Source organism: Naumovozyma castellii, chromosome 1 (assembly GCF_000237345.1).
Source record: "Naumovozyma castellii chromosome 1, complete genome".
Classification (NCBI taxonomy): domain Eukaryota; kingdom Fungi; phylum Ascomycota; class Saccharomycetes; order Saccharomycetales; family Saccharomycetaceae; genus Naumovozyma; species Naumovozyma castellii.
In genome coordinates, this window is record NC_016491.1 from 2,621,112 (window position 1) to 2,646,800 (window position 25,689).

Sequence of the window (25,689 nt, forward strand, 5' to 3'; positions counted from 1 at the left end):
AGTAGATATTGATCTCATTCTGTACTTAAAATCTGTGCCTTTATATCTGTAAAACTAAAAGTGGAGTCGAGTGAGTCACTATCAGACGACATTGTAAAATCTCGAAAATGTTACACCTTTGTAGAGATGCCACATATTGTCATCTACAGTACCAGGTAATTACATCCAGACACCACGCTTAATATTGTGTATATAAGTCAGGATTTCTTTTAGAAGGAAAACATCCCAATTTATATAATCGTCAGGCGTTCTAAATAATTGGTGTGTAATGTATAGACCTACTCCAAAAAGTGGTAGGACGATTTCCATATAGTAGTTTTCCGTTTACACTTAATACGTGTCGGTTTTGAAACCTACCATTGGGATGGATGGTTTGGTATATAAATGAATTTTTCGCAACTCTTTTTCTCTTGAGAACACCATTGGCGCTAGCAGTCCGACTTGGTGAAATTTCCAAAGATTATCTTCGCGATGAGTACACCAGACCTACCAACTTTTGAAGGAGTAAATAATCAGATATATCATATATGATTCATCAGCATATGTCTTTGTTTTTGATTAGCCAATACTAAAAAGTTTAGTCTTGTTCAACCTATGTGAAGTCTAGCCTTGTTTAGCTTAGTATATAAACTAATAGTACGCGAAACTTGAAAGAGCTGAAAGAACAAAGACCAAAAAGAGGTGCCCCTTTGAACATCGTTTAGATTTTAAAACACTCTTTATAAATCTAACTATCACTTTGTCAATTGGCAATTTGGGAGGGTTGGTTTTTAAAGAAATATATTATAGGGTAAAAAACAAACCCTATATTGTATATCGCCTTTGACGGCACGGTGAACAATATTGGAAAATTTCCAAGAAGGCTACTTGAAATTTCTACAGGAATATGGATGAACCTGGTGTCACAGTGCTTTGGATAGTCGTCTGCGCAAGAGGTGTTTTCACATTTCCAAGTTCTACCTCCATTTGAAGATTACTGTTAGAGCCGGGTTTCATTCTTTTCAGAAAAGTGCAATCTTTCAAACAATAGCATTGATATGAAAAGTAGGATTTGGTCAGAGTCTCGAGTCTACACAGACGTAAACAAGAGGAAGCCCGCTGAATATTGGGATTATGAGAATACAACCGTGGAATGGTCTACAAATAATAAGGACTATGAAATAGAAGTTAAAGTGGGGCGTGGGAAATATTCAGAAGTATTTCAAGGTGTTAAGTTAAATGACAGGTCACCCATCGTGATAAAAATGTTGAAACCAGTAAAGAAGAAGAAGATTAAAAGAGAAATTTCCATCTTGACAAATTTATCTAATGAAAAGACCCCACCAACTACCTTACCATTTGATGTTGATTTATATTATACCAATAAGAAAGAATCAGTGTTGAAATTCAAAGCAGATTATCTATACGATTTACCTCATGATGGTCATAAGAATATTATTCAATTATTTGACATAATCAAAGATCCAATTTCTAAAACACCTGCTTTAGTGTTCGAACATGTTGATAACATCGACTTCCGTGTACTTTATCCAAAGTTAACAGATATGGATATTAGGTATTATATGTTTGAATTACTAAAGGCATTAGACTATTGCCATTCTATGGGTATAATGCACAGAGATGTCAAACCACACAATGTGATGATTGATCATAAGAATAAGAAATTAAGGTTAATTGATTGGGGTTTGGCAGAATTCTATCATGCTAATATGGAATATAACGTTCGTGTCGCATCAAGATTTTTTAAGGGACCTGAATTACTAGTGGACTACAGGATGTATGATTATTCTCTAGATTTATGGTCATTCGGTACTATGCTTGCATCCATGGTTTTCCAAAAAGAGCCATTCTTTCATGGAACAAGCAATACAGATCAGCTAGTGAAGATCGTAAGAGTACTGGGCAGTGAAGACTTCGAAAAATATTTGACTAAATATGAAATTACATTACCAAGAGAATTTCATGATATGGATCAATACATAAGAAGACCATGGTACAGATTCATTAACGACGCCAATAGACATTTATGTGATAACGAAGATATAATTGATTTGATCGATAATCTGTTGAAATATGATCACCAGGAAAGACTAACGGCAAAGGAGGCTATGGGTCATCCATGGTTTGAACCTATTAGAAATGCTTAAGACAAAGATAAACTTGTATATTTAGAGCAATTTCATAAAAAGATATTATCTACTATTTACTTATAAGAAATATAATAAAACGACCGATATGATAAGAATGTTTGGAATGAATTAATTAAATATAGATATAAAATATAATATAATATATAATAATATGACATGATTCCAGTAAAACACTGGAAGTATAAGAAAAGGAACAACACACAAAACTAATTACTTTTATCGTCCAATGTAACAACCAACCCTGTATTATCGTCAACTTTATTAACTCCTGAGTCAATCATCAATATTTCTTCGATTATTTTTAAAGACTCTTTGTTAGAATCATTACATTTGGAAAGGTGAGCTTCAGAAAATTTTTTGAATTTGGTAACTAGTTTTTCATAATAGTTCAATTTTCTTTTCAATACGGAATTCTCTTTGGACATCTTGTCAAAATCCTTTTGTAATTGTAACTGAGCAATCTTCTTCCTCTTTCTACATTTGGATGCGGCAATTCTATTTCTTTCTAATAATCTTGCTCTTTTCCACGCATTGGTTCCTGGAATAGGCTCATTTTCATCGTCCTGTTCACGACTCATATGTTCAAAGTCGTCATCATAGTCTTGTTGCTGTTGCTCTCTTAGTCTTTGTTGTAATTGAAGTTGTGATTGATAATCCATATCCTTAGGAGAAGAATCGTTTATCGTTGAATAAGTATTATTAGCTCCAGTTTGTTGAGGTTGTGATGATTGATTCCTATTTCTTGGTAGTGGTGTATTATTGGTACTACTACCTGAATTAGCACTTACAATACTTTGCGACATTGATTGTGATCCTGCAGTTGATGGCATTGGTTGTTGCATATATCGCTGCTGTTGTTGTTGCTTTCCTGGTACTCCCATTGATACAGGGCCCGCACCTCCATTATTATACTCGTGTAAATATTGTTGTTGTTGCTGTTGATGTGGAGGAAGCATCTTATTCATATTTGGCATTGGGTTCATGCCATTCTGTATGGTTTGATTTGGTGGAGGCATTCCATTCGGGAGTAATGGTGGCTCCTGATAAATTGGGGGAATTATATTTATTACATCACTGTTGCGGTGATTATTTATTTGTTGTGTGTGATGGTGCTGGTTATTATGATCAAATCTCTGAGGCATTGGTGGTGGTTGTGAATTATACAAGCTTTCAACAGTTTCTATATCTTCTCCCAATTGACTAATCTGACCATTAGAGATGGATATACGTCTTCTGCGGATGGGCTCATCAAACAAGGGTAAAGAACTCTGGAAAATTGGAGGATTTGTCATCGGCAAATGAGCCACATCGACCCCAAATGGTTGGAAGTATGGAGATAAAGTTTCTTGGATTGTTGGGTCATTAATGACATGCGGATTGTTATTCATTCCCATCAGATATAGCTGCTTATTTGCAGAAGTGATGTTATTGTTGTTACTATTGAAATTATTTCCATCTGAAGGATTCGTTGGCAGAGGGATGGCTTTATTCGTTGGAGCAGCGTTATTATTCGTGGTTGAAGACAGTTGATTTGATTGTGGTTCACTCTTCATATCAACATAATTATTATTTTCAATACTACTTCTCGTATTGTTGTTATTTGTCGCGTTAGGTGTTATATTATTATTGATAATAGGAGTTCCATTAGAATTTGTATTTACGTTTGAATTCTGACCTGGTAACTCACTTAAATCCATATGAGAGACCATTTTTCCTCCATTATCATTCAATACACCGGAGTTCATCAATAAATCCCCAAAAAATTGAGGGTCTTCTTCTAATTTTAAATGGGTCGTAGTTGCTGTCTTTCTTCTGTTATCATTTTTGGGCGCACCATTATTTTGACCATTTTCATGGGCTGAAAGGTTACCTTTGTTATTACTGTCTGGTTTGGTCCCTATGGTATTATTATTGTTGTTGTTGGCCATTTGGGCCATCTGATAGGTGTAATCTTGTCTTCTATACATTATTTCTTTCGTGTTTGAAATAATTAAAATTTTGGTAGTGTGGCTGCTAAAAACTGGCTATTGGATATATTATCGTTCTACTTACTATGACACGCTATGATTTTCTTTAATCTCTACGAGATGAGGTCTAACGATAAAGGGGAATCTTTTTTCTGTAATAGCAATATATTCTCGGTTAGATGGTATGGTTAGCTTTGCAGACTGAATAAGATTTTGGGTAATATTAGTAGTGTGTTCCTATAGTAATAGGGGTGGAGATCTGCCTTGTGGAGATTAAGACTAAGAAACTGTTTCTATGTGTGACAGTTTCACCACTTCGTTCTATTCAGATTTCAAATTTCAGATTCCAGATTTCAGATTGTTCAGCTCCTTCCAAAATTATCGTGTTACACGTTTGTTTCGAATCTGCGTCACAAATTATTGAAAAATGTGAATCTACATCTATATCTATATATACTCTTTCGCATAAGAAGTGTTAAAACGGTAATATGGCAACCCTTCTAGTTACCTCATTCCCAAGTTGTTTGGAGGTTTTTAGGAATAAGTAAGAATGAATACTCCATCGCTTCCACAACGCCTAGCTAACCGTGTTTTCCATCCTATGATATGGGTGGGGCTAAGTTTTTTCTTATTGTCTATTTGGGCCACCTATTCCATTGTGCTGGACATTACAGCAGTTGTAATTAAGGATTTAACTGCCACTTCTGCTGTTGAGCAGAATTCAAGCAGTGTTACAACTACTTCATTTCCCACACAACATAATTTTACAGAAACTATAACAACAACAATAAAGAGCACGCCAACAAACATAGTTCCAACTATTAATAGAACGCAACTCACTCAAGTAATTAAAAATTATATGTCAGAAAAAATAATCCAGAGTGAGACAAATATCACCAGTATTATTGACAACAATGTCCCAAAATTCCTCTTTGAAGATTTTAATAATTGGCATGACAATATTCTTCGGGAATTAAGTTCCCAAAATAATTCAATTTCAAACTTACAAAATGGGATTTTAGAAGAGATAAATTCCCAAGCTGCAAATCTAAATAGTTCTTTGGAACAATTGAGTGAGTCCGGGTTTATTCTTAATAACGAAAATTTCTCTTTAGAGAATTTAACAATTGATACTACGAAATTCAGTAATCTTTTCAAGAATGCAAAGATTCAAATAGAAGATACTTCTAACTTTTGGTTGAAGCAAAATATTTCCCTGAATCTTACAGAAAATGGAACATCTTTTCTTAACCTAAATGTGTCAAGTTTCACAGAACTAGGAATTCTGGACTCTTTAAAAAGGAACTTGACAAATTTATTTTCAGCTGGTAAGGAGGGCAGTAACAACGTTTCAAAAAAAATTCTTTTTAGGAGAGACATAGGAAACACATTGGACTCTGGTTACAATTCAAAAACATTGTTGAAAAGATGTAAAATTTTATCTGGTGTATTTACGTTTGTCTTTTCCATTGCCATAATCTGCTGTTTAATGTATGAATGGGTCAAATTTAGATTTGAACAAAAGGTTTTCAATACCGAATTTGCCCAATTATTAGAATGTACAGAGGGAAAGGAAGAGGAAATAAACATTCAAATAACTCTAAGAGAGAAGATGAAGTTTGTGATAAATGCTCTCGATAACATATTTGTGTACTATCTGAGCAAGTGGCGAGATGTCACTCCTTTAAATAGCAGACCCAGAAAACAACATTTCCTTACAAAAATGGGATGGTGGTTTTTCACCAACGGAAGATATTTATGGATTTTTTTCATCATGATAATAATTTACTTTCAAGTTGTCCTTTCTTTAACGAAAACAACCTTAAACACTATTGAAAGTAGTACATCCTTTGAACTATTAGAAAAACGATCCTTGTCAACAATAACTACCCAAACAGAGGTTTTAACCAAAAAAATGACGAGTTTTTCTCAGATATGTAAAAATTTTGAGTCATCTTTCAACGACATTCTAAAGACAGCCATTGATGATCAATTGTGGTCAGCTAAAAAAGGAAAATTAACATCTGTTATTGAAAATATTAATACCCAAGTTTCACAAATGATTTTTGAATACGAGAATATGACTTCTTTAGAGCTTCCCTCCTGGGAGCCAATCACTCAAGAAGTGGCGTCAAAATGGGTCCCCCTTGATTTGAACTCCACCTCTGACACAGGATTATTAGATTTAATATTAAGTAACAATGCTATTATAATGTCAGCCGAACCTGAGCCTGTTCTTCAAAAAAGATCAGTAGAGAAATACAAAGTAAAAATGTCACTCGCAGTAAAGCTGAGAAAACTGAGAAAATACACCATAATTGGTATGTGCATTGTCCTTTTTGTTCATTTTGGAGTGGGGATTATAATGGCATGCAGCGTAGGAAACTAGATTAACCATAGTATACTCTTTATATAAGGTAAAATGAAACCTGTTTTCATATATTGTGACATTGTGAGTTTGTATCGGCTAACGGCGCCATTGCGGTTTTTTGGAACGACGATGACGAAAGGCCATACCAACCTTCAATAGAACAAGAAAACGTTACTAGAGATTTCAACATTTTGAGAACAAAACCTATCACAAAGTCCTAGGAAGACATATCAGTGTATTTGGCTACTTATTGCAATCAGTTCCATCTTTTTGCACCATTGCTTCAAATTAAGAAATAACCAAATCCTCCTTAGAAAATGGCACATAGGAAACTCCAGCAGGAGGTGGATAGAGTCTTCAAGAAGATTAATGAAGGTTTAGATATCTTCAACACCTATTATGAAAGACATGAAAGTTGTAACAATAATCCTTCACAGAAGGATAAACTAGAGTCCGATTTGAAGAGGGAGGTAAAAAAGTTGCAACGACTTAGGGAGCAAATCAAGTCGTGGCAATCTTCTCCTGATATTAAAGATAAGGATTCGCTGTTGGAATACAGACGGTCTGTAGAGATAGCGATGGAAAAGTACAAGGCTGTAGAGAAGGCCTCGAAAGAGAAGGCATATTCGAATATTAGCCTGAAAAAATCTGAAATATTGGAACCCGAAGAGCAGGAGAGAAGAGATGCCTCAGATTACATTTCTTCCATGATTGATGAATTAGAAAGGCAATATGAATTCCTGCAGGTAGAGATAGATAAGCTTTTACTCTTAAACAAAAAAAAGAAGACTGCTTCTCAGTTAAACGACGAAAAAATAGAGCACATGAAGACTCTACAACTGAGATACAGGTGGCATCAACAACAAATGGAACTAGCATTGAGATTGCTGGCTAATGAAGAATTGGATCCACAAGCAGTGAATGACGCTAAAGATGATATCAACTATTACGTTGAATCCAATCAAGATCAAGATTTTATAGAAGATGAAACAATCTATGATAGTTTGAATTTACAATCGAATGAAGCTATTGCACATGAAGTTGCTCAATATTTTGCATCTCAAAGTGCTGCTGATAACGAAGATAATGCAGAAGAAACTAATACTGATGCGTCTAAGTTATCAAAGAAAGAGCAAAGAAAATTGGAAAGGGAAGCCAAGAAAGCTGCAAAACTTGCGGCTAAAAGTGCACCAACTACTGCATCGCCTTCTGTTAAATTAGAAATAAATAAAAGTGCAACACCATCTCCAGTACTTAAAAATGAAAGTGTAGAGCTTTCGTCAATGAAAAGTATACCGACATCAGCTAGTGTGCCAAATACTGCAAAGAGTCCGAATGCCTTGCCTCAGTTAACATCTTTAAAGTCTTCGCCACCTAATGAACAACATCAGGATATACAGGGCACCCATACGCATATCCACCAAGGACAGAATGGTTTAACAAGTTCTACGATTCTTAAACCAGCAACAGTACCAGCTAGGCCCGCAGGAGAACTTAAATGGTCGGTTGCTGCAAGTATGGGGCTTGAAAAAGATAAGAAAAGTACATCGACAGATATTTCTACACCAGTAAGTAAACCTTCTAGTATAGTCACGACTCCTAGGTTAGGTACTCCTGTTCTAGAAAAATCTACTATTACGCCCACATCGTCTTCATCGGTGACAGCAGCCGCTGTCCTAGCTGCTGGTGCAGCAGCTGTACATCAAAACAACCAACAATTTCACAAAGGTTTTGAAAACAATGTTGGCTCACAAACACCTAGTTCGATATTACTGAACAATGTAAAACAGGAAGGACAGAAGGATCAAGAATCTGAGACCAACCCAGTTGCAGAAACTACTAATACAGTTGAACCTGAAATAGAGAGTCCATCAACCCCATCGTTAATAGAGGATTATGAATCAGATATTTCTGATGACGATCTAGGTGAGGATGAACCCAATTTAATTCCATTGACACCTGATGAATTGAAAAAGAACATAATAGCTCATGACCATTTGCACCAGGAATATATGTCAGATTGGGGTTCGCTACTTTTACCTAGCGGGATTCAAGAATTTATTATGGGCGTGGAACTTACAAAAAATAACTTGAACTCAAACAACGGTAGATTAGGTGGTTATAGAAGGAGCATAGATCTTTGTGAAGTTAATAGACTTGACCCTATTCCACATGGTGTAAATCCTCCAACTCCTCTAGATGCTTTCAGGTCGACCCAAAAATGGGACATTGTTCGTTGTTCGTTGCGTGATGTTATCTCCAAATCAGAAAGTGAGACCGAGATATATCAAGAAATTATTCAAAGATTTAGGGGACTAGAAATGTTCACTCTATTTTACAACTATTATTTTGCGGTCACCCCCTTAGAAAAGGAGATCTCTAATGTGATATTAAACGAAAGAAGTTGGAGAATTTCCAAAGATGAAACGCTTTGGTTTTTAAGACAAGGTTCTGTCAAACTTCAAAACGAGTTTTGTGAGATTGGTGACTATAAGATCTTCAAGTTAGATGATTGGACAGTTATTGATAAGATTAACTTCAAACTGGATTATTCCAATTTGAAAATTAGTTCTCCAACAACGACAGATTCTGCCGCAGATGTTATAGAGGAAAGTGAGAGCATTAACCAAGAAACAGTTAGTGCTGAGAGCGACAAGTTATCTCATGGCCAACAGCTGCTCCAACAACTGAAACAAGGAAAGGTTGGTGTGCCCGTATGATCATCACATCTTCCACTTTTTAACTGGTTAATATGTCTGTATAGTATAACAAGCATAGGAGATGTTTGTACTTTATATATTATTTTCTGCTCGTAAATATCCTTTATGAGGGAATGAAATTCATGTCTTTTTCTTTGTGCATCTAAGTGTACTATATATATGCGTGTACATGTATAAGTGTAATCCTTTTACGGCACACTGTTTAAATGAGAAATACCAGGGACCAGACAAACCCGGTAATAATAGCGGATGCTTTAGCAAACCACCAAAAATGTTGAAGGCCAAAGGGGCAAAGTGTAAAATACCAGTTCCAGGTCATAGTATTTTTATCGAAATGACCTGTAACTAATCCCGTGTTACCATTGAATTCGCCCATCATTGACCTAACAGTATATTCCTTAACATGGAAGTCAGAAGTTTGATCTACATCCCTCGTAGCAAACCATGTCCCATTGATTCTATTATAACTAGTTTCACATCCTTCATGATCGTGTCCATTCAAGATAATGCCAGGCTTATCATTATCGAAAACCAAATTCAAGACTTTATTGGTTACTGCTTCTCCAAGATGATTTTGAGACCTTAAGAGGTTTTTCTTATATGGTTCTGGTTTGTAGTCATCTGGGTAATATCTAAATAGAGGACCATCGACACATAGACCTTCTTCTTTGTATAACGGCACGTGAGTTAATAAAACGGTGCTTCCGTTAAATCTTCGTTCAAATAACTGATATAGAAATTCCCAATTATTTTCAATAAACTCTGGTTGTAATGCAGGTCCCTCCAGGAGTAAGGAGTTTAATACAACAATTCTCCAGGGATGGTTTGTATCTGTTTCATATTCGATCCAAAAATTATCTTTACCAAATACTTCATGATATCTGGCCATATGCTGATAAGTGGCATCCCCAGAGTATCCGACATCATGATTCCCAGTCAAATTAATAAATAAATAATTTTCGTTTTCTGGATCCCATGAATAAACATCATTATATCCAAATGAGAAGTTTTTAGAAGCCGCGTTTGCTTTGAATTGATCTGCCCATTTACTCCAATCCACTCTATATTGACCATTTTCATCATGTTCCCTCTCTTTCAAATCCTTTAACCAAGTTGTAGTGTCTCTCTTGAAAATTCTATTCATATATCTTGTTGTCCTATTGAAGAACTCAGAATCACCAATCCACTGTGAAGAAAACAGATCACCTAAGATGGCTACGTGGGAGGGGTGTAATCTTCTTTGCATCATGGAATATATATGCCCCAAATAGTAGTCATTACCATAAATGTCTAGACGACTTTTGTATGGAGTATTATGCCAGATACCTTTAATTTGAGGGTCGCCAAATGCCAATAGATGAATGTCGTCTTCATCGTCAACATTCAATTCACCCTTATTGTCATTGAATAGTTGTTCCTTAACATCATGAAAATACCTGTTCGAATAATATGTGATTCTTTCAAACAAGGAAAGGCTAGAAACATCAATTTCATTAGTCCTTGTGGAGCATCTCCATGAACATCGAGTTGGGTGTAACGATGGGTAGGTAAAAATCAAGATATTACTTATTATCGTCAAAAAAGTTGCAATGATAGCAAACTTCTTCAAAATTGGTTTCCACATAATGGCTCCCTCTTTCCTGATATACTTTAATGTGTTGTTTTCAATCAAGGATATATATGTATTTCAGGTGTTTGTAATTTGATTAAGCGAAACTTTTAAAGGACGTAACGGCGAACATTTGCTTAGGCTGGCACAACGAACTTATTGGAGAAACCGTAAAATTAACATTTATATAGCTTTCAAAGATCATTGGCAATTTTATTTTTGTTATAATTGTTATTTATTCATAAAGTAATATATAAAATTTAAAGCACCTAATTAGGAGTGGTTTCAGGCAACTTCATCATTTCCTTCAAATAATCAACCCATTTAATAAGAACTACTCCGTGTCTTTGGCCTTGTTTAACCAACTGAAATAAGTATACTAAATCGTAATTAAAGAATTGATCTAGTCCACGGAGAGAAATCAAAATGACACTGACAATCATAAGGCCAAATATTAACCTTTTCACGATCGTAATGATGTTAGTGATCACTTTCCATGAAAAATAGATAATTAAAAAGATAGCAATAATGAAGAAGAGTGTTGGTTGGGTTTGACTAAATTTAATAAGGATTGGGAGGGAAGATTGGGTTAACACAACAAGTTGCTTGATCGCCAAAATAGTATATGAAATGATTTGTTGTTCAAGGGCTTGGAATTGAATTTCAGGTTGGTTTGTCATCTTTTCTAGTGGTTAGTTACTTGTTTAGTTGTTGTCAACTGTTCGTTAAGGGATGTTGTTTGACTTAAATTAGGTGTTTTGTTTTTGTTTACTTTTTATTCCATTAAATTTTTCTAAATCCAATTTTAAATTAACAGGAATTTCTCCAAAAGAAAAATAAATAATGCTGGAAACAGATTTTTAAATAGTGGTACTTTTAATATCCTAAGATGAAGAGTATAGATATCAAGTTTGGTACAACGTCTTCTACAAAGACACGAACTGACTACCAAATATGGTAAGAACGCGAAGAACTACAGGCATCGACGCGACACGATCATCATTGAATTTCGTGTCTGCCCACTTTGAAATACAAACTCGTGTTTTCTATTCCAACATCAGGATGGGTATAAATAGACCAATAACTCGAAGTTTCAAGTCTTAATACTCCTGTGTTATATTTTTATATAATATATACTTTTTTACTTTTAAAGGGGAAGAGAACCTTTTACAAACATTACGAGGACATTAACGTACTAGTTGAACTATCAAGATTACGCTTAATATATATTCAGAATGGAAACTTACATGAATTGTAACACAGGATATGAAAGAGTTGATGCTTCCGAGCGAATATTTATGTAAAACTTGTTTTATATATCTTATAGAAACATTAAACAGTCAGTTTTTATCGTTGTATGAGGGGAAATAGATCAACCAGTGTAAAAACAGTTATTTGAAAAATAATTCAAAGTAAATAAAAGGGAACCTAAAAACTAAAAAATCCAAGAAGTCCTGGTCCTATAGTGTAGTGGTTATCACTTTCGGTTTTGATCCGGACAACCCCGGTTCGAATCCGGGTAGGACCTTCTTTTTATTTTTAATAGTGGGTTCATTCAAAGAGAACTTTTGTTAGTGATATTTTATTTTTCCAGGAGGTGAATTGGTAACTCTTTAGATTATACAGATATAGAAAAAGTTGTATGATAATTTAGTATTAAAAAAATAGAGTAGAATACATCTCAAAGCAAAACCGCATCGACGATAATTAGTTCATAAATCTTCATCGTCATCAAGTTCAATTGGTTCACTAGTTTCTGTCGTAGTTGGAGGTGCAGGAATTGAAGCGGATGTTGAGCCTTCAGTAAATTCCTTCATTAAACTAGAGGATAATTCGAAATAAGCTAATTGAGCACGCGCCAATTCATTCACCCTAGAGACAATATCTGAGTTATCAATAACATCTTGCATAACAATGGTAGCATGTTCAGTGGCTTGGGCAAAGTCGTCTTCTAGTGTTTCCATTTGTACCCTCAAGGAAGCTTCTTTTTCAGGTTTAGCATTCATTAGGTTAGTTCTGGCAATATCATATTGTAACCTCTTAGATTGGACTTCCTTTCTTACCTTAGTAGCCTTAGCAATATTGGTAGCGAGATCATGTCTCAATGCATCGTTGAATTTTTGTTTAATCAAAAGATCTTGTTGCAATCTTGCCTGAGCAATCTTTGCTTGAATATTACTAAAGTTTAGAAGAGCGGAGGCACTACTTTTAAATGCTTCATTGTCATTAAATTGATTCAAATGTTCGCTCGATTTCAATGCGACCTTACTTAAGGCAAAATTCAAAGTCTTTGGTTCCTTGATTTGAGTTGAAGAAGTGGTCAAAATATTTTGTGCTTCATGAGCAGAGCTTGCATGTGAAAGTTCCTCCACTTTGGAAGCAGCAGTCTTAGAAAATTCAATTAATGATTCTTTGGCCACGTATGGATAATCATAGGATTGTTGTTCATAGACAGAGGAGACTGCCAAGAAATTGTCATAGATTTGTTTAATGGAGTCTAATTTCATTTCTAACTCCAAATATTCTTCTGGTAATTGAGAAATATCGGTAACTTGACCAAGCCTTTCTTGGACCATACGTTGTGTGGATTGGGCCAGGTTTGGAAGATTAGTTGATAGTTCCTGTGTCTTTTGGGATACAGTGGAGGAGAGCTCAGACAATGTCTTGCTAAAGGAGTTTGTAAATGAGTTAAAAGAGGACATTGTTCTATTTTTAGGTGAGACTACTGTGGATGCCAGATTCCTCTTTCATGGATCTTCTTTGATAACAAGTGATCAGATTAAAGCCTTTAAATATTTGTGATCCTTGAAAATAGAAATATTCACAACCGCCGGGTAAAAGTGGACCCTAACAAATTAGAATGATTAAATCTAGCAATATAATTGCAATGCGATGATTCATTCTACATTGAAAGCCATAGAACACAAGTAGTGGCTAAAATAATGCTACAGAGTACTATCCGGTTTGCTAGATTAGGGAATAAGAGTCTACTCACCCGCCCGTTTTTCTGTAGTTCTATTACAGGGAATAGACACACAACACATGCACATCATCTAAAACATAATAAAGCAGCTATCAATTTGTCTCACCTAGATTTTCAAGCTTATTATAAGATCAGATCCAATATTGAATTGCTTATCCAAGATTATTCCAGGAAACCAATACCCCCATTATCATATAAGTTTCTCACCGAGTATCAGAAACCGCTCTCTCAAACCGAAAAATACAACCTTGCCATCAAGACAATCAACCAGTTGATTTCATTAACATGCCGCCAATTAAGTTTAATTCAGAACCTACCATATATTGTACTATTAAATCCAAAGATAAATCAGATAAACTCCTTATATTTAAAGACTTTGGAGTCGTTGCTATCCATCACTTTCCCATATGACTTATATAAGAATGACTTGATCCTGTCTCTCTTAAATCATTTGAATGAGGAACATAACGATACTTTACTTGTGTTATCCGATGGATTGAAGGAAATAAACAATGAATTGCTTTCCAATGAAGCAATATCAAAGTTTCTGGACGTTCATATAAGAGACAGAATTACTATGAAACTAATCATCCTAAATCATTTGGCTTTATTGTCACCAAAAACTGAACCGGATATGATTGGGATAATACACAAAAGAGTCAAAATATCCCAATTCATAAATCAGACATTCGAATTTGTCAATGACCTATGCCAGCTGAAGTTTAATTTACCAATGTCAACAACAGGTAATTCATCAATGATAACATATATAACTGGTGAAGAAATTGAGTTCCCATGTATACCTGTAATATTAGAATATGTGCTGACTGAGATATTGAAAAATTCCATGAAGGCTCATATTGAGAATGATGTTACTAAACCTATTGAAATATCTATCTTTGAGACCGACAGTGATGAACTGACAGTAAGAATCAGAGATTATGGTGGAGGTATTGACCCCAAAATTGAACCAAAAATATTCCAATATTCATTCAGCACAACGTTAGATTCAACATTTTCTAAAATACATGAAGAGAACAACGGCAATCAACGGGAAACTGACTCAGTTATAGGATCATGTCAAAATGATTCCTCTGTCCCTCAATTAATGATGCCTGGAGAAGTTGAAAATAACACCATTTCAGGAATGGGATACGGGTTACCACTTTGCAAGAACTACCTTGAATTATTCGATGGTGATATTACCATCCAAAATCTATGGGGATTAGGGACTGATGTATATATAAAGGTGAAAGGCCCTAATAAGTCTCTATTAGCCGATCGTAAATAGGCCATTTAGATAACTTTCATTATTTGTTGTTACGGCGAATATGAAACATATCCGCCATAAATGAAAACACACCACTGTATAAAATATGATACATCAAGATAAGAGTATCAATATGAAACAAAAGAAATAGGTATAACCAAAAAGAGAGAGATGAAAGTAATCAAGTATTTGGTTCTTCATATATAAATTCCGTAAACCATAAATATTAATATAGAGATCACTCTCAAGAAATTTTGGAAAAGATAATATCTGTCGAATTGAAAGGAATATCTTCACAGCTGATCTCCCCTTTGAACAACCTAAGTGGAGCTAAAACATAAAGAAACAACTCCTACCAATTCCCATGATCATTTAAGTTTAAAGATATGATTTGTCTTTGATTGATGAGGGAAATTAAAATTTTGTATTTACTTCACTTCACAAACTACAAAAATTAAAAAACTATAAATTAATAAGCGCAGGTGGTTTAGTGGTAAAATCCAACGTTGCCATCGTTGGGCCCCGGGTTCGATTCCCGGCTTGCGCATTTATTTTTGGATATTCTCTGAAATATTTTTTGCACCCTTTTTGTATCCAGTGGTTACAGCCAAAAAAAATTTCTTCATGTCACCATGGTAGAGGTCTGCTTACTTTTCTATATTTACTGAGAGCTTAGTCTTAAACCTTCCTTCAGATCCTCTTCATTGGCTTGATTGCAGCGTTTAGCGGACTAGATTTTCCAGCTTTGAAATTCATCATCGATTAGTAAAAGTTGATCTTGAAAATTAATTGAACAATGTACATCCAAGCAGCCAATCCGAACCAACACTCAATGAATACCGCCACTGCTGACTCAGCTCCAACTGAAAATATTCGTCCCACAGGTGAAGCCAATGCATTCAACAGGTCTACCCTTATTCCGGTAGTCTTCATCCTAGCCCTTGCGATAAGATACATTAGCATGAGAAGAAGGATTCATGCAAACAAAGCTGTCTTAAAGAAAGGAACTTTCCATAAATTCTGCCTTGTCTCCAAGACTGTTCTAACTCATAACACTGCGATTTATAACTTTGGGCTTCCAAATGCTGACGATGTTCTTGGTTTACCCATTGGCCAACATATCTCTATAAAGGAGAACATCGATGGTAAGGATATCATGAGATCTTATACACCAACATCTCTGGACTCAGAAACTAAAGGTTCATTTGAATTATTGGTGAAGTCATATCCTAATGGGAACATTTCTAAATTTATTGGCAATTTGAACATTGGAGATGAGATCAACGTTTGCGGACCAGCTGGTAATTATCACTACGAACCAAATTGTCGTAATAAATTAGGGATGATTGCCGGGGGAACAGGTATTGCTCCTATGTTCCAAATTATGAAGGCTATCTATCTGAATCCTAAGGATACCACTGAAGTAACGTTATTATATGGTAATGTCCAAGAAGCAGATATCCTTTTGAGAAAGGAATTGGATGAGATGGTCAAGATGAGACCCGATCAATTTAAAGTTATTTATCTACTAGATAAAACAGATAGAGATGATTGGGAGGGTGAGATTGGCTACGTTACATTAGATTTAATGGAGAAATATATGCCATCACCAAAGGAGGAAGGTGTGCAAATGTTACTATGTGGTCCTCCAAGAATGGTTGGATCTGCAAAGAGAAATGCCGTAACGATGGGGTATGCCAGAGGCAAGCCACTTTCCAAGATGGAGGATCAAGTCTTTATTTTTTAATTAGTTCAGAATCTATATATTGAGTAGAGAACAAGGAGAGCGTTCGTTATCGTTCATAGAATCAAAAATTTGTGTCGCGGCACGGTTTCTTTTATTTTGGAAAACTTTGCGAAGTTAACTAGGTGTTGTTAAATTTCCCAAACGAAATCATAGTTCGAACAACTTCAACATCTAAGAGCTCCATTGATACTTCTATTGGACTCTTTCCTCCATATTCAGAAGGTATTAACTTAATTTTGGAATATTTTGGGCACGTTTTAGATAAACAGTAATTATATGACAATTAAGATCAATTAAGAACCCATTGGCCGAAAATAAGGAAAAGAAAATAGTAATAGCGTAATGTCCACTTCCCCATCTGTAAAGAAAGCATTGACAGCATTGCTACGTGATCCAGGAAACTCTAACTGTGCCGATTGTAAATTACAATCCCATCCAAGATGGGCTTCTTGGTCGTTAGGTGTTTTCGTTTGCATTAAATGTGCTGGTGTACATAGATCATTGGGGACTCATATCACTAAAGTGAAATCCGTGGATTTAGATACTTGGAAGGAGGAACATTTAGAAATGCTGATAAAGATGAGGAATAATGTCGAAGCTAATAGATATTACGAGGCAAACTTGCCTGATTCCTCTAGTTTGAAAAATGGCATTACTGATACTAATAAACTGCAATTATTCATCAGAACTAAATATGAATTGAAAAAATGGGTAGGAACTCCGAGAGAAGTTAGCGAACCACCAATGTCAACCACCCATGAACAGGTTGCTAAGTTATCTCTCGAATCAACCTCAAATCCAAATTCAAATTCATCATCCTTGTTGGACATTGGCTCCGCTGCAAAGAAAAGTGTCTCTGCTAATACCAATTTAAAGAGTACAAGTCTGCTAAATTTAGCAACACCGTCGAATAGCACAGAACATGTGAAGAAGACACATTCTCATAATGAAAGAACTGATAGAGTTGTAACGCAAAGACCTGATTTGAAGAAATCAATTCTTTCGTTGTATTCTAAACCATCATCAAATACTAACACAAATAGCTCATTCTTCAACAACAACGCTAACAACAACAACATCATGTCTTCTGCATCTACATCTTCATTACCATCAAACCATTCTGTTCCGACGTTTTCAAACAATTCTAATACCACTACTTCCAATCTAGCATTTAATAATATGTCTTCATCGCCATCTACCAGTAATAATAATCAAAACAATACTAATTCAAATATCTCATTGGAAGATAATGATTTATTCAAGAATGTTTGGACTTGATCTGTATCGCATAGACAATCAAAGTACGTATTTCCTTGCATTTTGAATAGAGACCATTTGTTTAATAATAATAATAATAATAATAATAATATTAAAAAAACAACGAATTATTTAAAATCCTTACGTTTTTTTTCATTTTAGAATGATATATGTTAGTTTATATATACATTATTTTTAGGTGATTTTTTATGAAGGAAATTCTTAGATTGTTCATGCCAGATGCTTCCAATAAATTCCATTTCAGAAGACACCAGATCTTCCATCCCCAACGTTACCTAAATGATGGTATTTTCAAATGGGTTTCTAAATACTTCTGTGACGACATCGACTTTATAATTTTTGTCATCATTATTATCCCAAAATTCTTTCCTTTCCTTTTCGTTTCTTGTTTGATATTGAATACAGAATTCTAAATGACATTTGGAGACTGATTTATTAACGTCATCAATTAAGAATTTAAACACATCCATATTTGATCCCGGTATTATTTGCTTTGCATCACTTACGTAAATAGCTTCAATATCACGATATGAACGCCAATTATCCCACGTATATTTGAGGACCACTTTCTTATCGAAATATATGTTTTCTACCAATGCTCTTCCAATGATATATTTGTTTTGTTTATTATTATTACCGACATGATTATTAATGTAGTCATTTTGGATATGTAAATTTAAGTCTTGTAAGAATACTTTCTTACCCTTTGAGTAGTTGACGAAAATGTTTAATTTCAAACTTCTTGGATTTTTATTATTTAGCGTTGGGAAATTCTTACTATAAAGTCCAATGACAGATTTTTCACTTGTTAGCGTTGTTGTATTATTGAAAGTGACAAACCCACCCATTCCTCTTTCCAAATCCTTATCTAGAATATTATTATCATCATCATCATCTTCATTTTTCTTATTAAATTTTTCCATTTGTGTCTCTATATTTCTTCTACCTCCTCCACCACCTCTTCTAGCAATGGAGCTTGATCTATCCTTTAGGATTAATTTATCCAACCCCAGCGAGAATATTCCATCATCTTCATCATCATCATCGTCATCTTCATCGTCACTTCCCAAATTCAATAATTTTTTCAAAGTTTTTTTCTTCCTGGCGGCTATATCTTCATCCGTTTCCAATTCTTCCAATTCATCCATATCCATTGATCTTTGTAAAGGTTTATGTTTGAAGTTCAATTCATTAGTAATTTCATGTGATTCAGCCACGATAATGGGTGATTCATCCTTAGAAAAGAATCTAACGGGTAAAGTGTTAGCAAAGTGGACACTTTTACTTCTTGCCAAATGATGAGCTCTATCATTCCCATTTGCATGTCCATTAATTCTCCTAAGATTCAAATTAGAAATATTTGGAGTCACGGGCAACGATTGAGATCTTCTCTTTAATGAAGGCTTCAATAATTCCCCTGATTTCTTATATACCGGCTTGATTCTATTAACTTCCATATATGCATTATTGGGTACGGGGAATGGGATCTTTGCATTTGCTGGAACTTGTGTTATCGGAGAGATCTCATCTTCATTTTCCTGTTCTTCTTTGAAAGCATCAGTATCATTATCGTTGAGATAATATGAGTTCTTGTATATCGTTGGCTTTATGGGTGTTGGTATTGGATTTATATTCTTGTTTAAGTTTGTGTTTCTTCTTAGTTCCTCCTGAGGTAATGCGTTCAACTTCAATTGGTCCAGTTTTCTTGGTTCTTGAAGAAAATTAAGGGAACTGAAGGGTTTGGTGGAAGATCCCAGGGTATCATTTGCTGGAAATATTCTCTTATGCATTGTATTCTTCGGGGATGTGTCAATAGTGTTGGCATTGTTCCCCTTGGATGGCGGTATGGTATTTATGTGGAAGTTCTCCCAATGAGGGATATCGTCATTGTCATTTTGCTTTTTGGTTTTGGTATCGTTATTGCTATTCGAGTTGGATTTGTTGTTGTTGAAAGAATATGAAGGGAAATGCGAGGCGGTTAAAGTGGTTGCATCTTTGTTCAAATGGTTCCCGTTAATGTACATTCTTGGGAGAGTATCTATTTTTTTTTTGGTTGAGGTGAGGACACTACCAATTTGATTGAGCGGTGATATTGCGATGTAGTGTTTCAATTTAAGTATGGGTGGTGTGTTCCCAGATACATAGGGATAGATAGTTTTTCAGGAGGTTACCTCTTATTTAATCTACAATTTAATGTAGTGGATGGTTACCCTGCGGTCTCCGTGTTTTCGGAGTAAAAAAAAGGATCGACATACGTGGGGTAGATTTGCCAAATGAATGTAGACTCTTTTTATTATGTAATGATATGTTATGTAATAATATGTATGTTTATGTATGCATGAATGAATGTCTGTTCGAATATATGTGTGTGCGTTAGGTGGTCAGTCGAACTTGTACATCTTGACACAACCCAGCTCGTCTCCACTGAAGAACTCTGAGTCGCCAATACTGACGCAGGCGATGGGGGAGACTTTGTTTTGAACCGGGTTTGCTGTGCTGGTGCTGGTCCCTGTAGCATTGCTGGTGCTGGCGAGGTGAGTTGATCCCTCTTCATCTTGTGGTTGTAATCTCTTGCCATGGAACGTATGCATGCATTTCCCACTTTGTAGATCCCAAATCTTGATGGAACCATCATGAGAGCCACTAATTATTCTGAAATTATCAGCTGCAATGTCCCAAACACCTTCTACGTGGCCAAATTGAGTTCTTATACATTGACCTGTTTGAACGTCCCATAATTTGATAGTATTGTCGAGGGAACATGAAAGTAAATGCGTTGGGTATGGTATGGACTTGTCGAGGGTTTGGTTTTCCTCATCATTTGTTGCTGCTTCTGCTGCGATTGCTGCTGTAGGTGTTGTGGTGGATGCCGGTTCATCATCGCCTTCGTTACTTCCTGAAATGTTATCTACTACTAAATTTTCAGCATCAATGATGGTTAGCGGGATTACCTTTTGTACTTGTCCAACATGACCTCTAAATACTTTCAAACATGAATTTGTTCTTATATCCCACATTCTAATGGTGGTATCATCACTCCCACTGAAGCAAGTAAAACTTTTTGGATGTAATTTGACACAATTCACCCATTCTGTATGTCCTCTTAAAGTGTAGCATGTTCTTGATTCCACGTGCCAGATTTTGACAGTCTTATCTGCACTTCCCGAGACGATAATCTTCTTGAATGCATCCACGGACATGACTGAATCCGTATGACCTCTATAAGTGGATATACATTCCCCCGTTTTATAATTCCAAACTCTAATAGTCTTATCAAGTGAACCCGTTACCAATTTAGCTTCATCAAAATATAAAGTTTTAACACCATCTGTATGGCCCGACAATCTTCTAATTAATTTATTGGAACACAAATCCCAAATGGCCACTGTAGAATCATAAGATCCAGTAAATAATAATCTATAATTGAATTGTAATGTTAAGACACCATCCATGTGACCCTTAAACTCCTGAACTTGACAATTCCCCTTTCTCCAATTGGATTCCACTTTGAATCGTTCTCTATAGATGACTTTCCAAGGTCTCATTAATTTCCCATTAGAATCCTTTGTACAAGTATTATTAGTAGCACAAATACTTGCATTTTTAACAAATCTGGCTCTCTTCATATGCAGGAGGGGCAACCCCCACCCACAATTTGGACATTTTCTATCAATATGCTGTTCACACATATGATACCAAACTCTATCATCATCCGCCAATATCTGCCATTTCCTACAAACTTTTGTTGCATTGCAAAGGGATTGACAATCCAAATAGGATAAAATCTTCAATGATAACTCCTGCGGTAAGATGCTAATGAAATCGATCCTTATCATGTTGGATACCTGTGACGAAATGTATGATAATTGTGGGAAGCATGACGATGCCAGTATCCCATCCAGTATTAATTTTCTCAATTTGTCATTTGATTTGTTGAATTTGGAGATGATATGGTGGATTTCAGCCTGTTCCTGGGCGGGCAGTTTTGTAATGTTATCATTAAGATCCTTGAACCTTTTCAAATCCTGGTTGTAGCATGCTGTGTGTGTGGGTGAGGAGAGTATTTCCGGGTTGTGTCTGTAGCAGAACTTGGTGAAGTTGAATTGCGGGAGGGCGGAGGAGAAAGTCGGGGTGATGCGTTGCTCCTTGTTACTTCGTATCAGCTCCCTTTCGATCTCGTTATCGTTGGAGTTAATCTTCCTCTTCATGTGCGATGCAATTTTTGTTTGTCTGTGTGTGTGCTTGCTTGCTTGCTTGCTTGCGTGTGTGTTAGATGAGTAGCTGGTGTGTATATATATGGTTTGCTGTTAGAGGGGTGTGTGATGTGTGATGCGATGGTACGGCGGTGGCGAGGGTGTGATAGCTTGCGATGGAAGACAATATGAACCCTCTGGATATCGAGTAACCAAAAGGTGATATTACTAACCTCGCCTCTTGTTTGTATGTAATAATAATGCCTGATGATTTGAGATTTGAAAATTTTGGCACGAGAAAACGAAGACGCCACAGTTTTGGCAAACGGCAGCAAAAAAGGGAAACTGTGGGCCGGTGACTGGGTGTTCTGAAATATTACCGTTTTTTGGTTGCAAACAATAAACAATACAACGAAATCTGAAAAACTCCAATAATACGGTCAAACTTCCGATTACAATTTAAAGCTGAGGATCGGTGACATCAACAGTTGCAGTACACTGTGTTCTCTACCATCTTCAAAACTCCGAATACTTCACGTCCACTGCTCTGCTCTGAAAACCCATGAAGTTCGGGGACCATCTCAGAGAATCCATCATTCCCGAGTGGAAGGACAAGTACATCGACTACAAGTCAAGCAAGAAGAGAATAAAACATTTTAGGGCTAAATGGGAAAACCAGTCCATATACAACGACCCAGTGTTCCAGAAGAAATCCACATACTCCACTACGAGGGATCTAAGATCTAATAATAATAGTCAATCTAATTTGAATTTAAACAGACAGGCTAGTAATGGGAACATCATACGATCTACAAACTCATCATCTTCCTCGCTGGCTTCTTCGTTGAGAGTTTACTCTCCATTGCTTATTGAAATCATTCACGAATTTATGGAAAATTGGATCATTTCCATTCAACTAACCAAATGTAACGAATTTTATAATTGGCTATTAAATGATTCAAGGAAAAAATTTAAAATTTTACAAAATCAAGTTCATTTATTTAATATACAAAAAAGATTATTTAATGATGCTGCAAATTCCATATCATCATCCTATGGATCACTAATGACATCAGCTACATCAGATTCAGTTACTACTTCTTTAATTCAATCAATAAAGGATACCCTACATGCACATAGATTATTACCATCATATCCACAGTATTCTTTAAAGCAATTAATATTTAACAATACAACTTCCGATACGGAATCACAACCGTTAATGGAAAGAGAAACTTTTAACCCAGAAGATCAATTATTAAATAATTTAAACAATAACACATCAAGTGCCAAATCTTCATTGGATAAATCTGCTAAGTTATTAAGTGACGCCATATTGGAATTTTATCTTTTCTTGCAATTAATTAAATCATATAGAGATTTGAACGTCACAGGGTTTAGGAAAATTGTCAAAAAATTTGATAAGACTTTCCAAACAAATGAATTAAATAAATTTATGGCCTTTGCCAAGCAAAATTTTACCATTTTCAAACATATCGATCCAAATATCAAATTAATGACAAACAAGATGAAACAAATCTCATCATACCAACCAATCATCTTCGATGAATTAATTCCATCAAATGAAATTGATGATCCAATCCTTTGGTGGGAATCGAAAGTGAAAGATTGGTATGTTAATCAATTGACAAACTCACCAAAATCAATGAAGAAAAATAATAAAAAATTGAAAAAATTAATAATTCAATACTCATTAAATGAGCAAATGGTTCATAGAAATAATAGAGCCATTATTCAAATGACTATCGCCGCATGGATTTTGGGGATATCGTCCACATCCATCGCAAATACCATATACCTATCATTTATGTCCGGTTATACTTCATATACACACAAGATCCTTTTCCCCATTTGGGGCGGTTGGTACATGGTTTTATTGATATCTTTATTAATCATCTCAAATTGTTTCATTTGGCATAAATCTGAAATTAATTATAGATTTATCATGTTTGGTGAAATAAAGGCAAGATCAGGAACTCAATTTTATAATAATGATTTTGCAACAACAAGAATTTCATTAAATTTATATTTCTTATCATTCTTTATCCTACCTTTGTCCATTTGTGCTCTGTTAAGTTTCCATAATGAAAATTTGTTCCCCTATGCAATAATATACCCATTAATCGCAACATCACTTTTCATAGCACCAAAGGCGATTTCCAAGTATATCTTACCATATTGGAATAAATTAAAAGAGATAAGAGTTTGGATTTTAACTACTTTTATAAGATTATCATTATCTGGCTTATACCCAGTGGAATTCGGTGATTTCTTTCTCGGTGATATCATATGCTCTCTTACGTACTCCATGTCTGATATCGCCATGTTCTTTTGCATTTATTTCTCTGATAAGCCATCCACTACATGTGGTTCTTCTCATTCAATAACAATGGGAATATTATCATGTCTACCCAATTATTGGAGAATGATGCAATGTTTTAGAAGATGGGCAGATTCTGCAGATTGGTTCCCACATTTACTAAACGCAATTAAGTATGGTCTTGGGGTAGCATATAATGGAACATTATGTGCATATAGATTATCCAATCATGAAAGAGGCACAACACGTAACACTTTCATTATTGTGGCCGCATTGAACGCATTAATCACTTCCGTTTGGGATCTAACCGTGGATTGGTCATTATTACAACCAGATTCCAATAATTGGCTTCTAAGGAATGACTTGTATTTGGCGGGGAAAAAAGATTGGGAAACTGGTCAGTATTCTAGGGCAAGAAAATCATTTTATTACATTGCCATGGTTTGGGACGTCTTAATTAGATTCCAATGGATTGTTTATGCCATTGCACCACAAACAATACAACAAAACGCAATAACCTCCTTTATCCTTGCTACAACTGAAATCATAAGAAGATGTATTTGGGTCATTATTCGTGTGGAAAATGAACATGTCGCCAATGTTCATCTCTTCAGAGTTACAGGTAACGCACCTTTACCCTACCCAGTGAACGTTCAAACAATTGCATTAACAAAACCTACTTTCCAAATCGGAGAAGAAGAGAGAATGGCAGAGAATTTGGATCAACAGGCATTGGGCAATTTATCATTCAATGTATCGTATGATGAAAATGCAATGTGGCCACCATATCGTACTTTGGCAAGAAGAAGAACAACAACATTTGCTGAAATTTCAAAATCTATACCATGGGTGCACGCTACTGATTTCCAAAGACCAACTACTTTACTAAGCTCTAATGAATCCAAATATGATGATGACGATGAAGATGCCATTTCTGATTCAGAAAGTGATTCTGATGTCGCTTCAAAATGATACCCACGCAACCAGCTTACTTATTTATTAACTAGAAAAAAATAATTGCTATTACACTATTTATAGAAAATCTATTGCATGAACAACA

The 25,689-nt window shown here is 35.4% G+C and overlaps 13 protein-coding genes and 2 non-coding genes across 15 annotated transcripts; 9 read left to right on the top strand and 6 right to left on the bottom strand.

Moving 5' to 3' along the window:
• Nucleotides 1-1,037: 1,037 nt before the first annotated feature.
• On the top strand, nucleotides 1,038-2,147 carry CKA1 (casein kinase 2 catalytic subunit CKA1; the record flags this gene model as incomplete). Its single annotated transcript, XM_003674222.1, has 1 exon — nucleotides 1,038-2,147. The coding sequence occupies one exon, from the start codon at nucleotides 1,038-1,040 to the stop codon at nucleotides 2,145-2,147; it is 1,110 nt and encodes a 369-aa protein (XP_003674270.1).
• A 209-nt stretch (nucleotides 2,148-2,356) lies between these two features.
• On the bottom strand, nucleotides 2,357-4,117 carry CST6 (Cst6p; the record flags this gene model as incomplete). The annotated part of the gene is made up of 1 exon (XM_003674223.1): nucleotides 2,357-4,117. One exon carries the CDS (start codon nucleotides 4,115-4,117, stop codon nucleotides 2,357-2,359), a length of 1,761 nt encoding a protein of 586 aa, XP_003674271.1.
• Nucleotides 4,118-4,667: 550 nt separating this feature from the next.
• Nucleotides 4,668-6,506, top strand: PRM2 (pheromone-regulated protein PRM2; the record flags this gene model as incomplete). The annotated part of the gene is made up of 1 exon (XM_003674224.1): nucleotides 4,668-6,506. The coding sequence occupies one exon, from the start codon at nucleotides 4,668-4,670 to the stop codon at nucleotides 6,504-6,506; it is 1,839 nt and encodes a 612-aa protein (XP_003674272.1).
• Nucleotides 6,507-6,805: 299 nt separating this feature from the next.
• Nucleotides 6,806-9,208, top strand: NOT3 (CCR4-NOT core subunit NOT3; the record flags this gene model as incomplete). Its single annotated transcript, XM_003674225.1, has 1 exon — nucleotides 6,806-9,208. One exon carries the CDS (start codon nucleotides 6,806-6,808, stop codon nucleotides 9,206-9,208), a length of 2,403 nt encoding a protein of 800 aa, XP_003674273.1.
• A 202-nt stretch (nucleotides 9,209-9,410) lies between these two features.
• Nucleotides 9,411-10,832, bottom strand: TED1 (Ted1p; the record flags this gene model as incomplete). The annotated part of the gene is made up of 1 exon (XM_003674226.1): nucleotides 9,411-10,832. The coding sequence occupies one exon, from the start codon at nucleotides 10,830-10,832 to the stop codon at nucleotides 9,411-9,413; it is 1,422 nt and encodes a 473-aa protein (XP_003674274.1).
• Nucleotides 10,833-11,086: 254 nt separating this feature from the next.
• APQ12 (Apq12p) lies at nucleotides 11,087-11,497 on the bottom strand (the record flags this gene model as incomplete). The annotated part of the gene is made up of 1 exon (XM_003674227.1): nucleotides 11,087-11,497. One exon carries the CDS (start codon nucleotides 11,495-11,497, stop codon nucleotides 11,087-11,089), a length of 411 nt encoding a protein of 136 aa, XP_003674275.1.
• Nucleotides 11,498-12,273: 776 nt separating this feature from the next.
• NCAS0Atrna4Q lies at nucleotides 12,274-12,345 on the top strand. Its single transcript has one exon. It is a non-coding gene; the product is annotated as a tRNA-Gln (tRNA).
• Nucleotides 12,346-12,529: 184 nt separating this feature from the next.
• Nucleotides 12,530-13,519, bottom strand: GVP36 (Gvp36p; the record flags this gene model as incomplete). Its single annotated transcript, XM_003674228.1, has 1 exon — nucleotides 12,530-13,519. The coding sequence occupies one exon, from the start codon at nucleotides 13,517-13,519 to the stop codon at nucleotides 12,530-12,532; it is 990 nt and encodes a 329-aa protein (XP_003674276.1).
• A 240-nt stretch (nucleotides 13,520-13,759) lies between these two features.
• PKP1 (protein kinase PKP1) lies at nucleotides 13,760-15,091 on the top strand (the record flags this gene model as incomplete). The annotated part of the gene is made up of 1 exon (XM_003674229.1): nucleotides 13,760-15,091. The coding sequence occupies one exon, from the start codon at nucleotides 13,760-13,762 to the stop codon at nucleotides 15,089-15,091; it is 1,332 nt and encodes a 443-aa protein (XP_003674277.1).
• Nucleotides 15,092-15,546: 455 nt separating this feature from the next.
• On the top strand, nucleotides 15,547-15,617 carry NCAS0Atrna15G. The gene has a single exon. It is a non-coding gene; the product is annotated as a tRNA-Gly (tRNA).
• Nucleotides 15,618-15,866: 249 nt separating this feature from the next.
• CBR1 (cytochrome-b5 reductase) lies at nucleotides 15,867-16,817 on the top strand (the record flags this gene model as incomplete). Its single annotated transcript, XM_003674230.1, has 1 exon — nucleotides 15,867-16,817. One exon carries the CDS (start codon nucleotides 15,867-15,869, stop codon nucleotides 16,815-16,817), a length of 951 nt encoding a protein of 316 aa, XP_003674278.1.
• Nucleotides 16,818-17,159: 342 nt separating this feature from the next.
• On the top strand, nucleotides 17,160-18,095 carry AGE2 (GTPase-activating protein AGE2; the record flags this gene model as incomplete). The annotated part of the gene is made up of 1 exon (XM_003674231.1): nucleotides 17,160-18,095. The coding sequence occupies one exon, from the start codon at nucleotides 17,160-17,162 to the stop codon at nucleotides 18,093-18,095; it is 936 nt and encodes a 311-aa protein (XP_003674279.1).
• A 275-nt stretch (nucleotides 18,096-18,370) lies between these two features.
• Nucleotides 18,371-20,119, bottom strand: PIG2 (putative protein phosphatase regulator PIG2; the record flags this gene model as incomplete). The annotated part of the gene is made up of 1 exon (XM_003674232.1): nucleotides 18,371-20,119. One exon carries the CDS (start codon nucleotides 20,117-20,119, stop codon nucleotides 18,371-18,373), a length of 1,749 nt encoding a protein of 582 aa, XP_003674280.1.
• A 357-nt stretch (nucleotides 20,120-20,476) lies between these two features.
• On the bottom strand, nucleotides 20,477-22,303 carry MET30 (ubiquitin-binding SDF ubiquitin ligase complex subunit MET30; the record flags this gene model as incomplete). Its single annotated transcript, XM_003674233.1, has 1 exon — nucleotides 20,477-22,303. The coding sequence occupies one exon, from the start codon at nucleotides 22,301-22,303 to the stop codon at nucleotides 20,477-20,479; it is 1,827 nt and encodes a 608-aa protein (XP_003674281.1).
• A 547-nt stretch (nucleotides 22,304-22,850) lies between these two features.
• SYG1 (Syg1p) lies at nucleotides 22,851-25,601 on the top strand (the record flags this gene model as incomplete). Its single annotated transcript, XM_003674234.1, has 1 exon — nucleotides 22,851-25,601. One exon carries the CDS (start codon nucleotides 22,851-22,853, stop codon nucleotides 25,599-25,601), a length of 2,751 nt encoding a protein of 916 aa, XP_003674282.1.
• Between the last annotated feature and the right edge of the window lie 88 nt (nucleotides 25,602-25,689).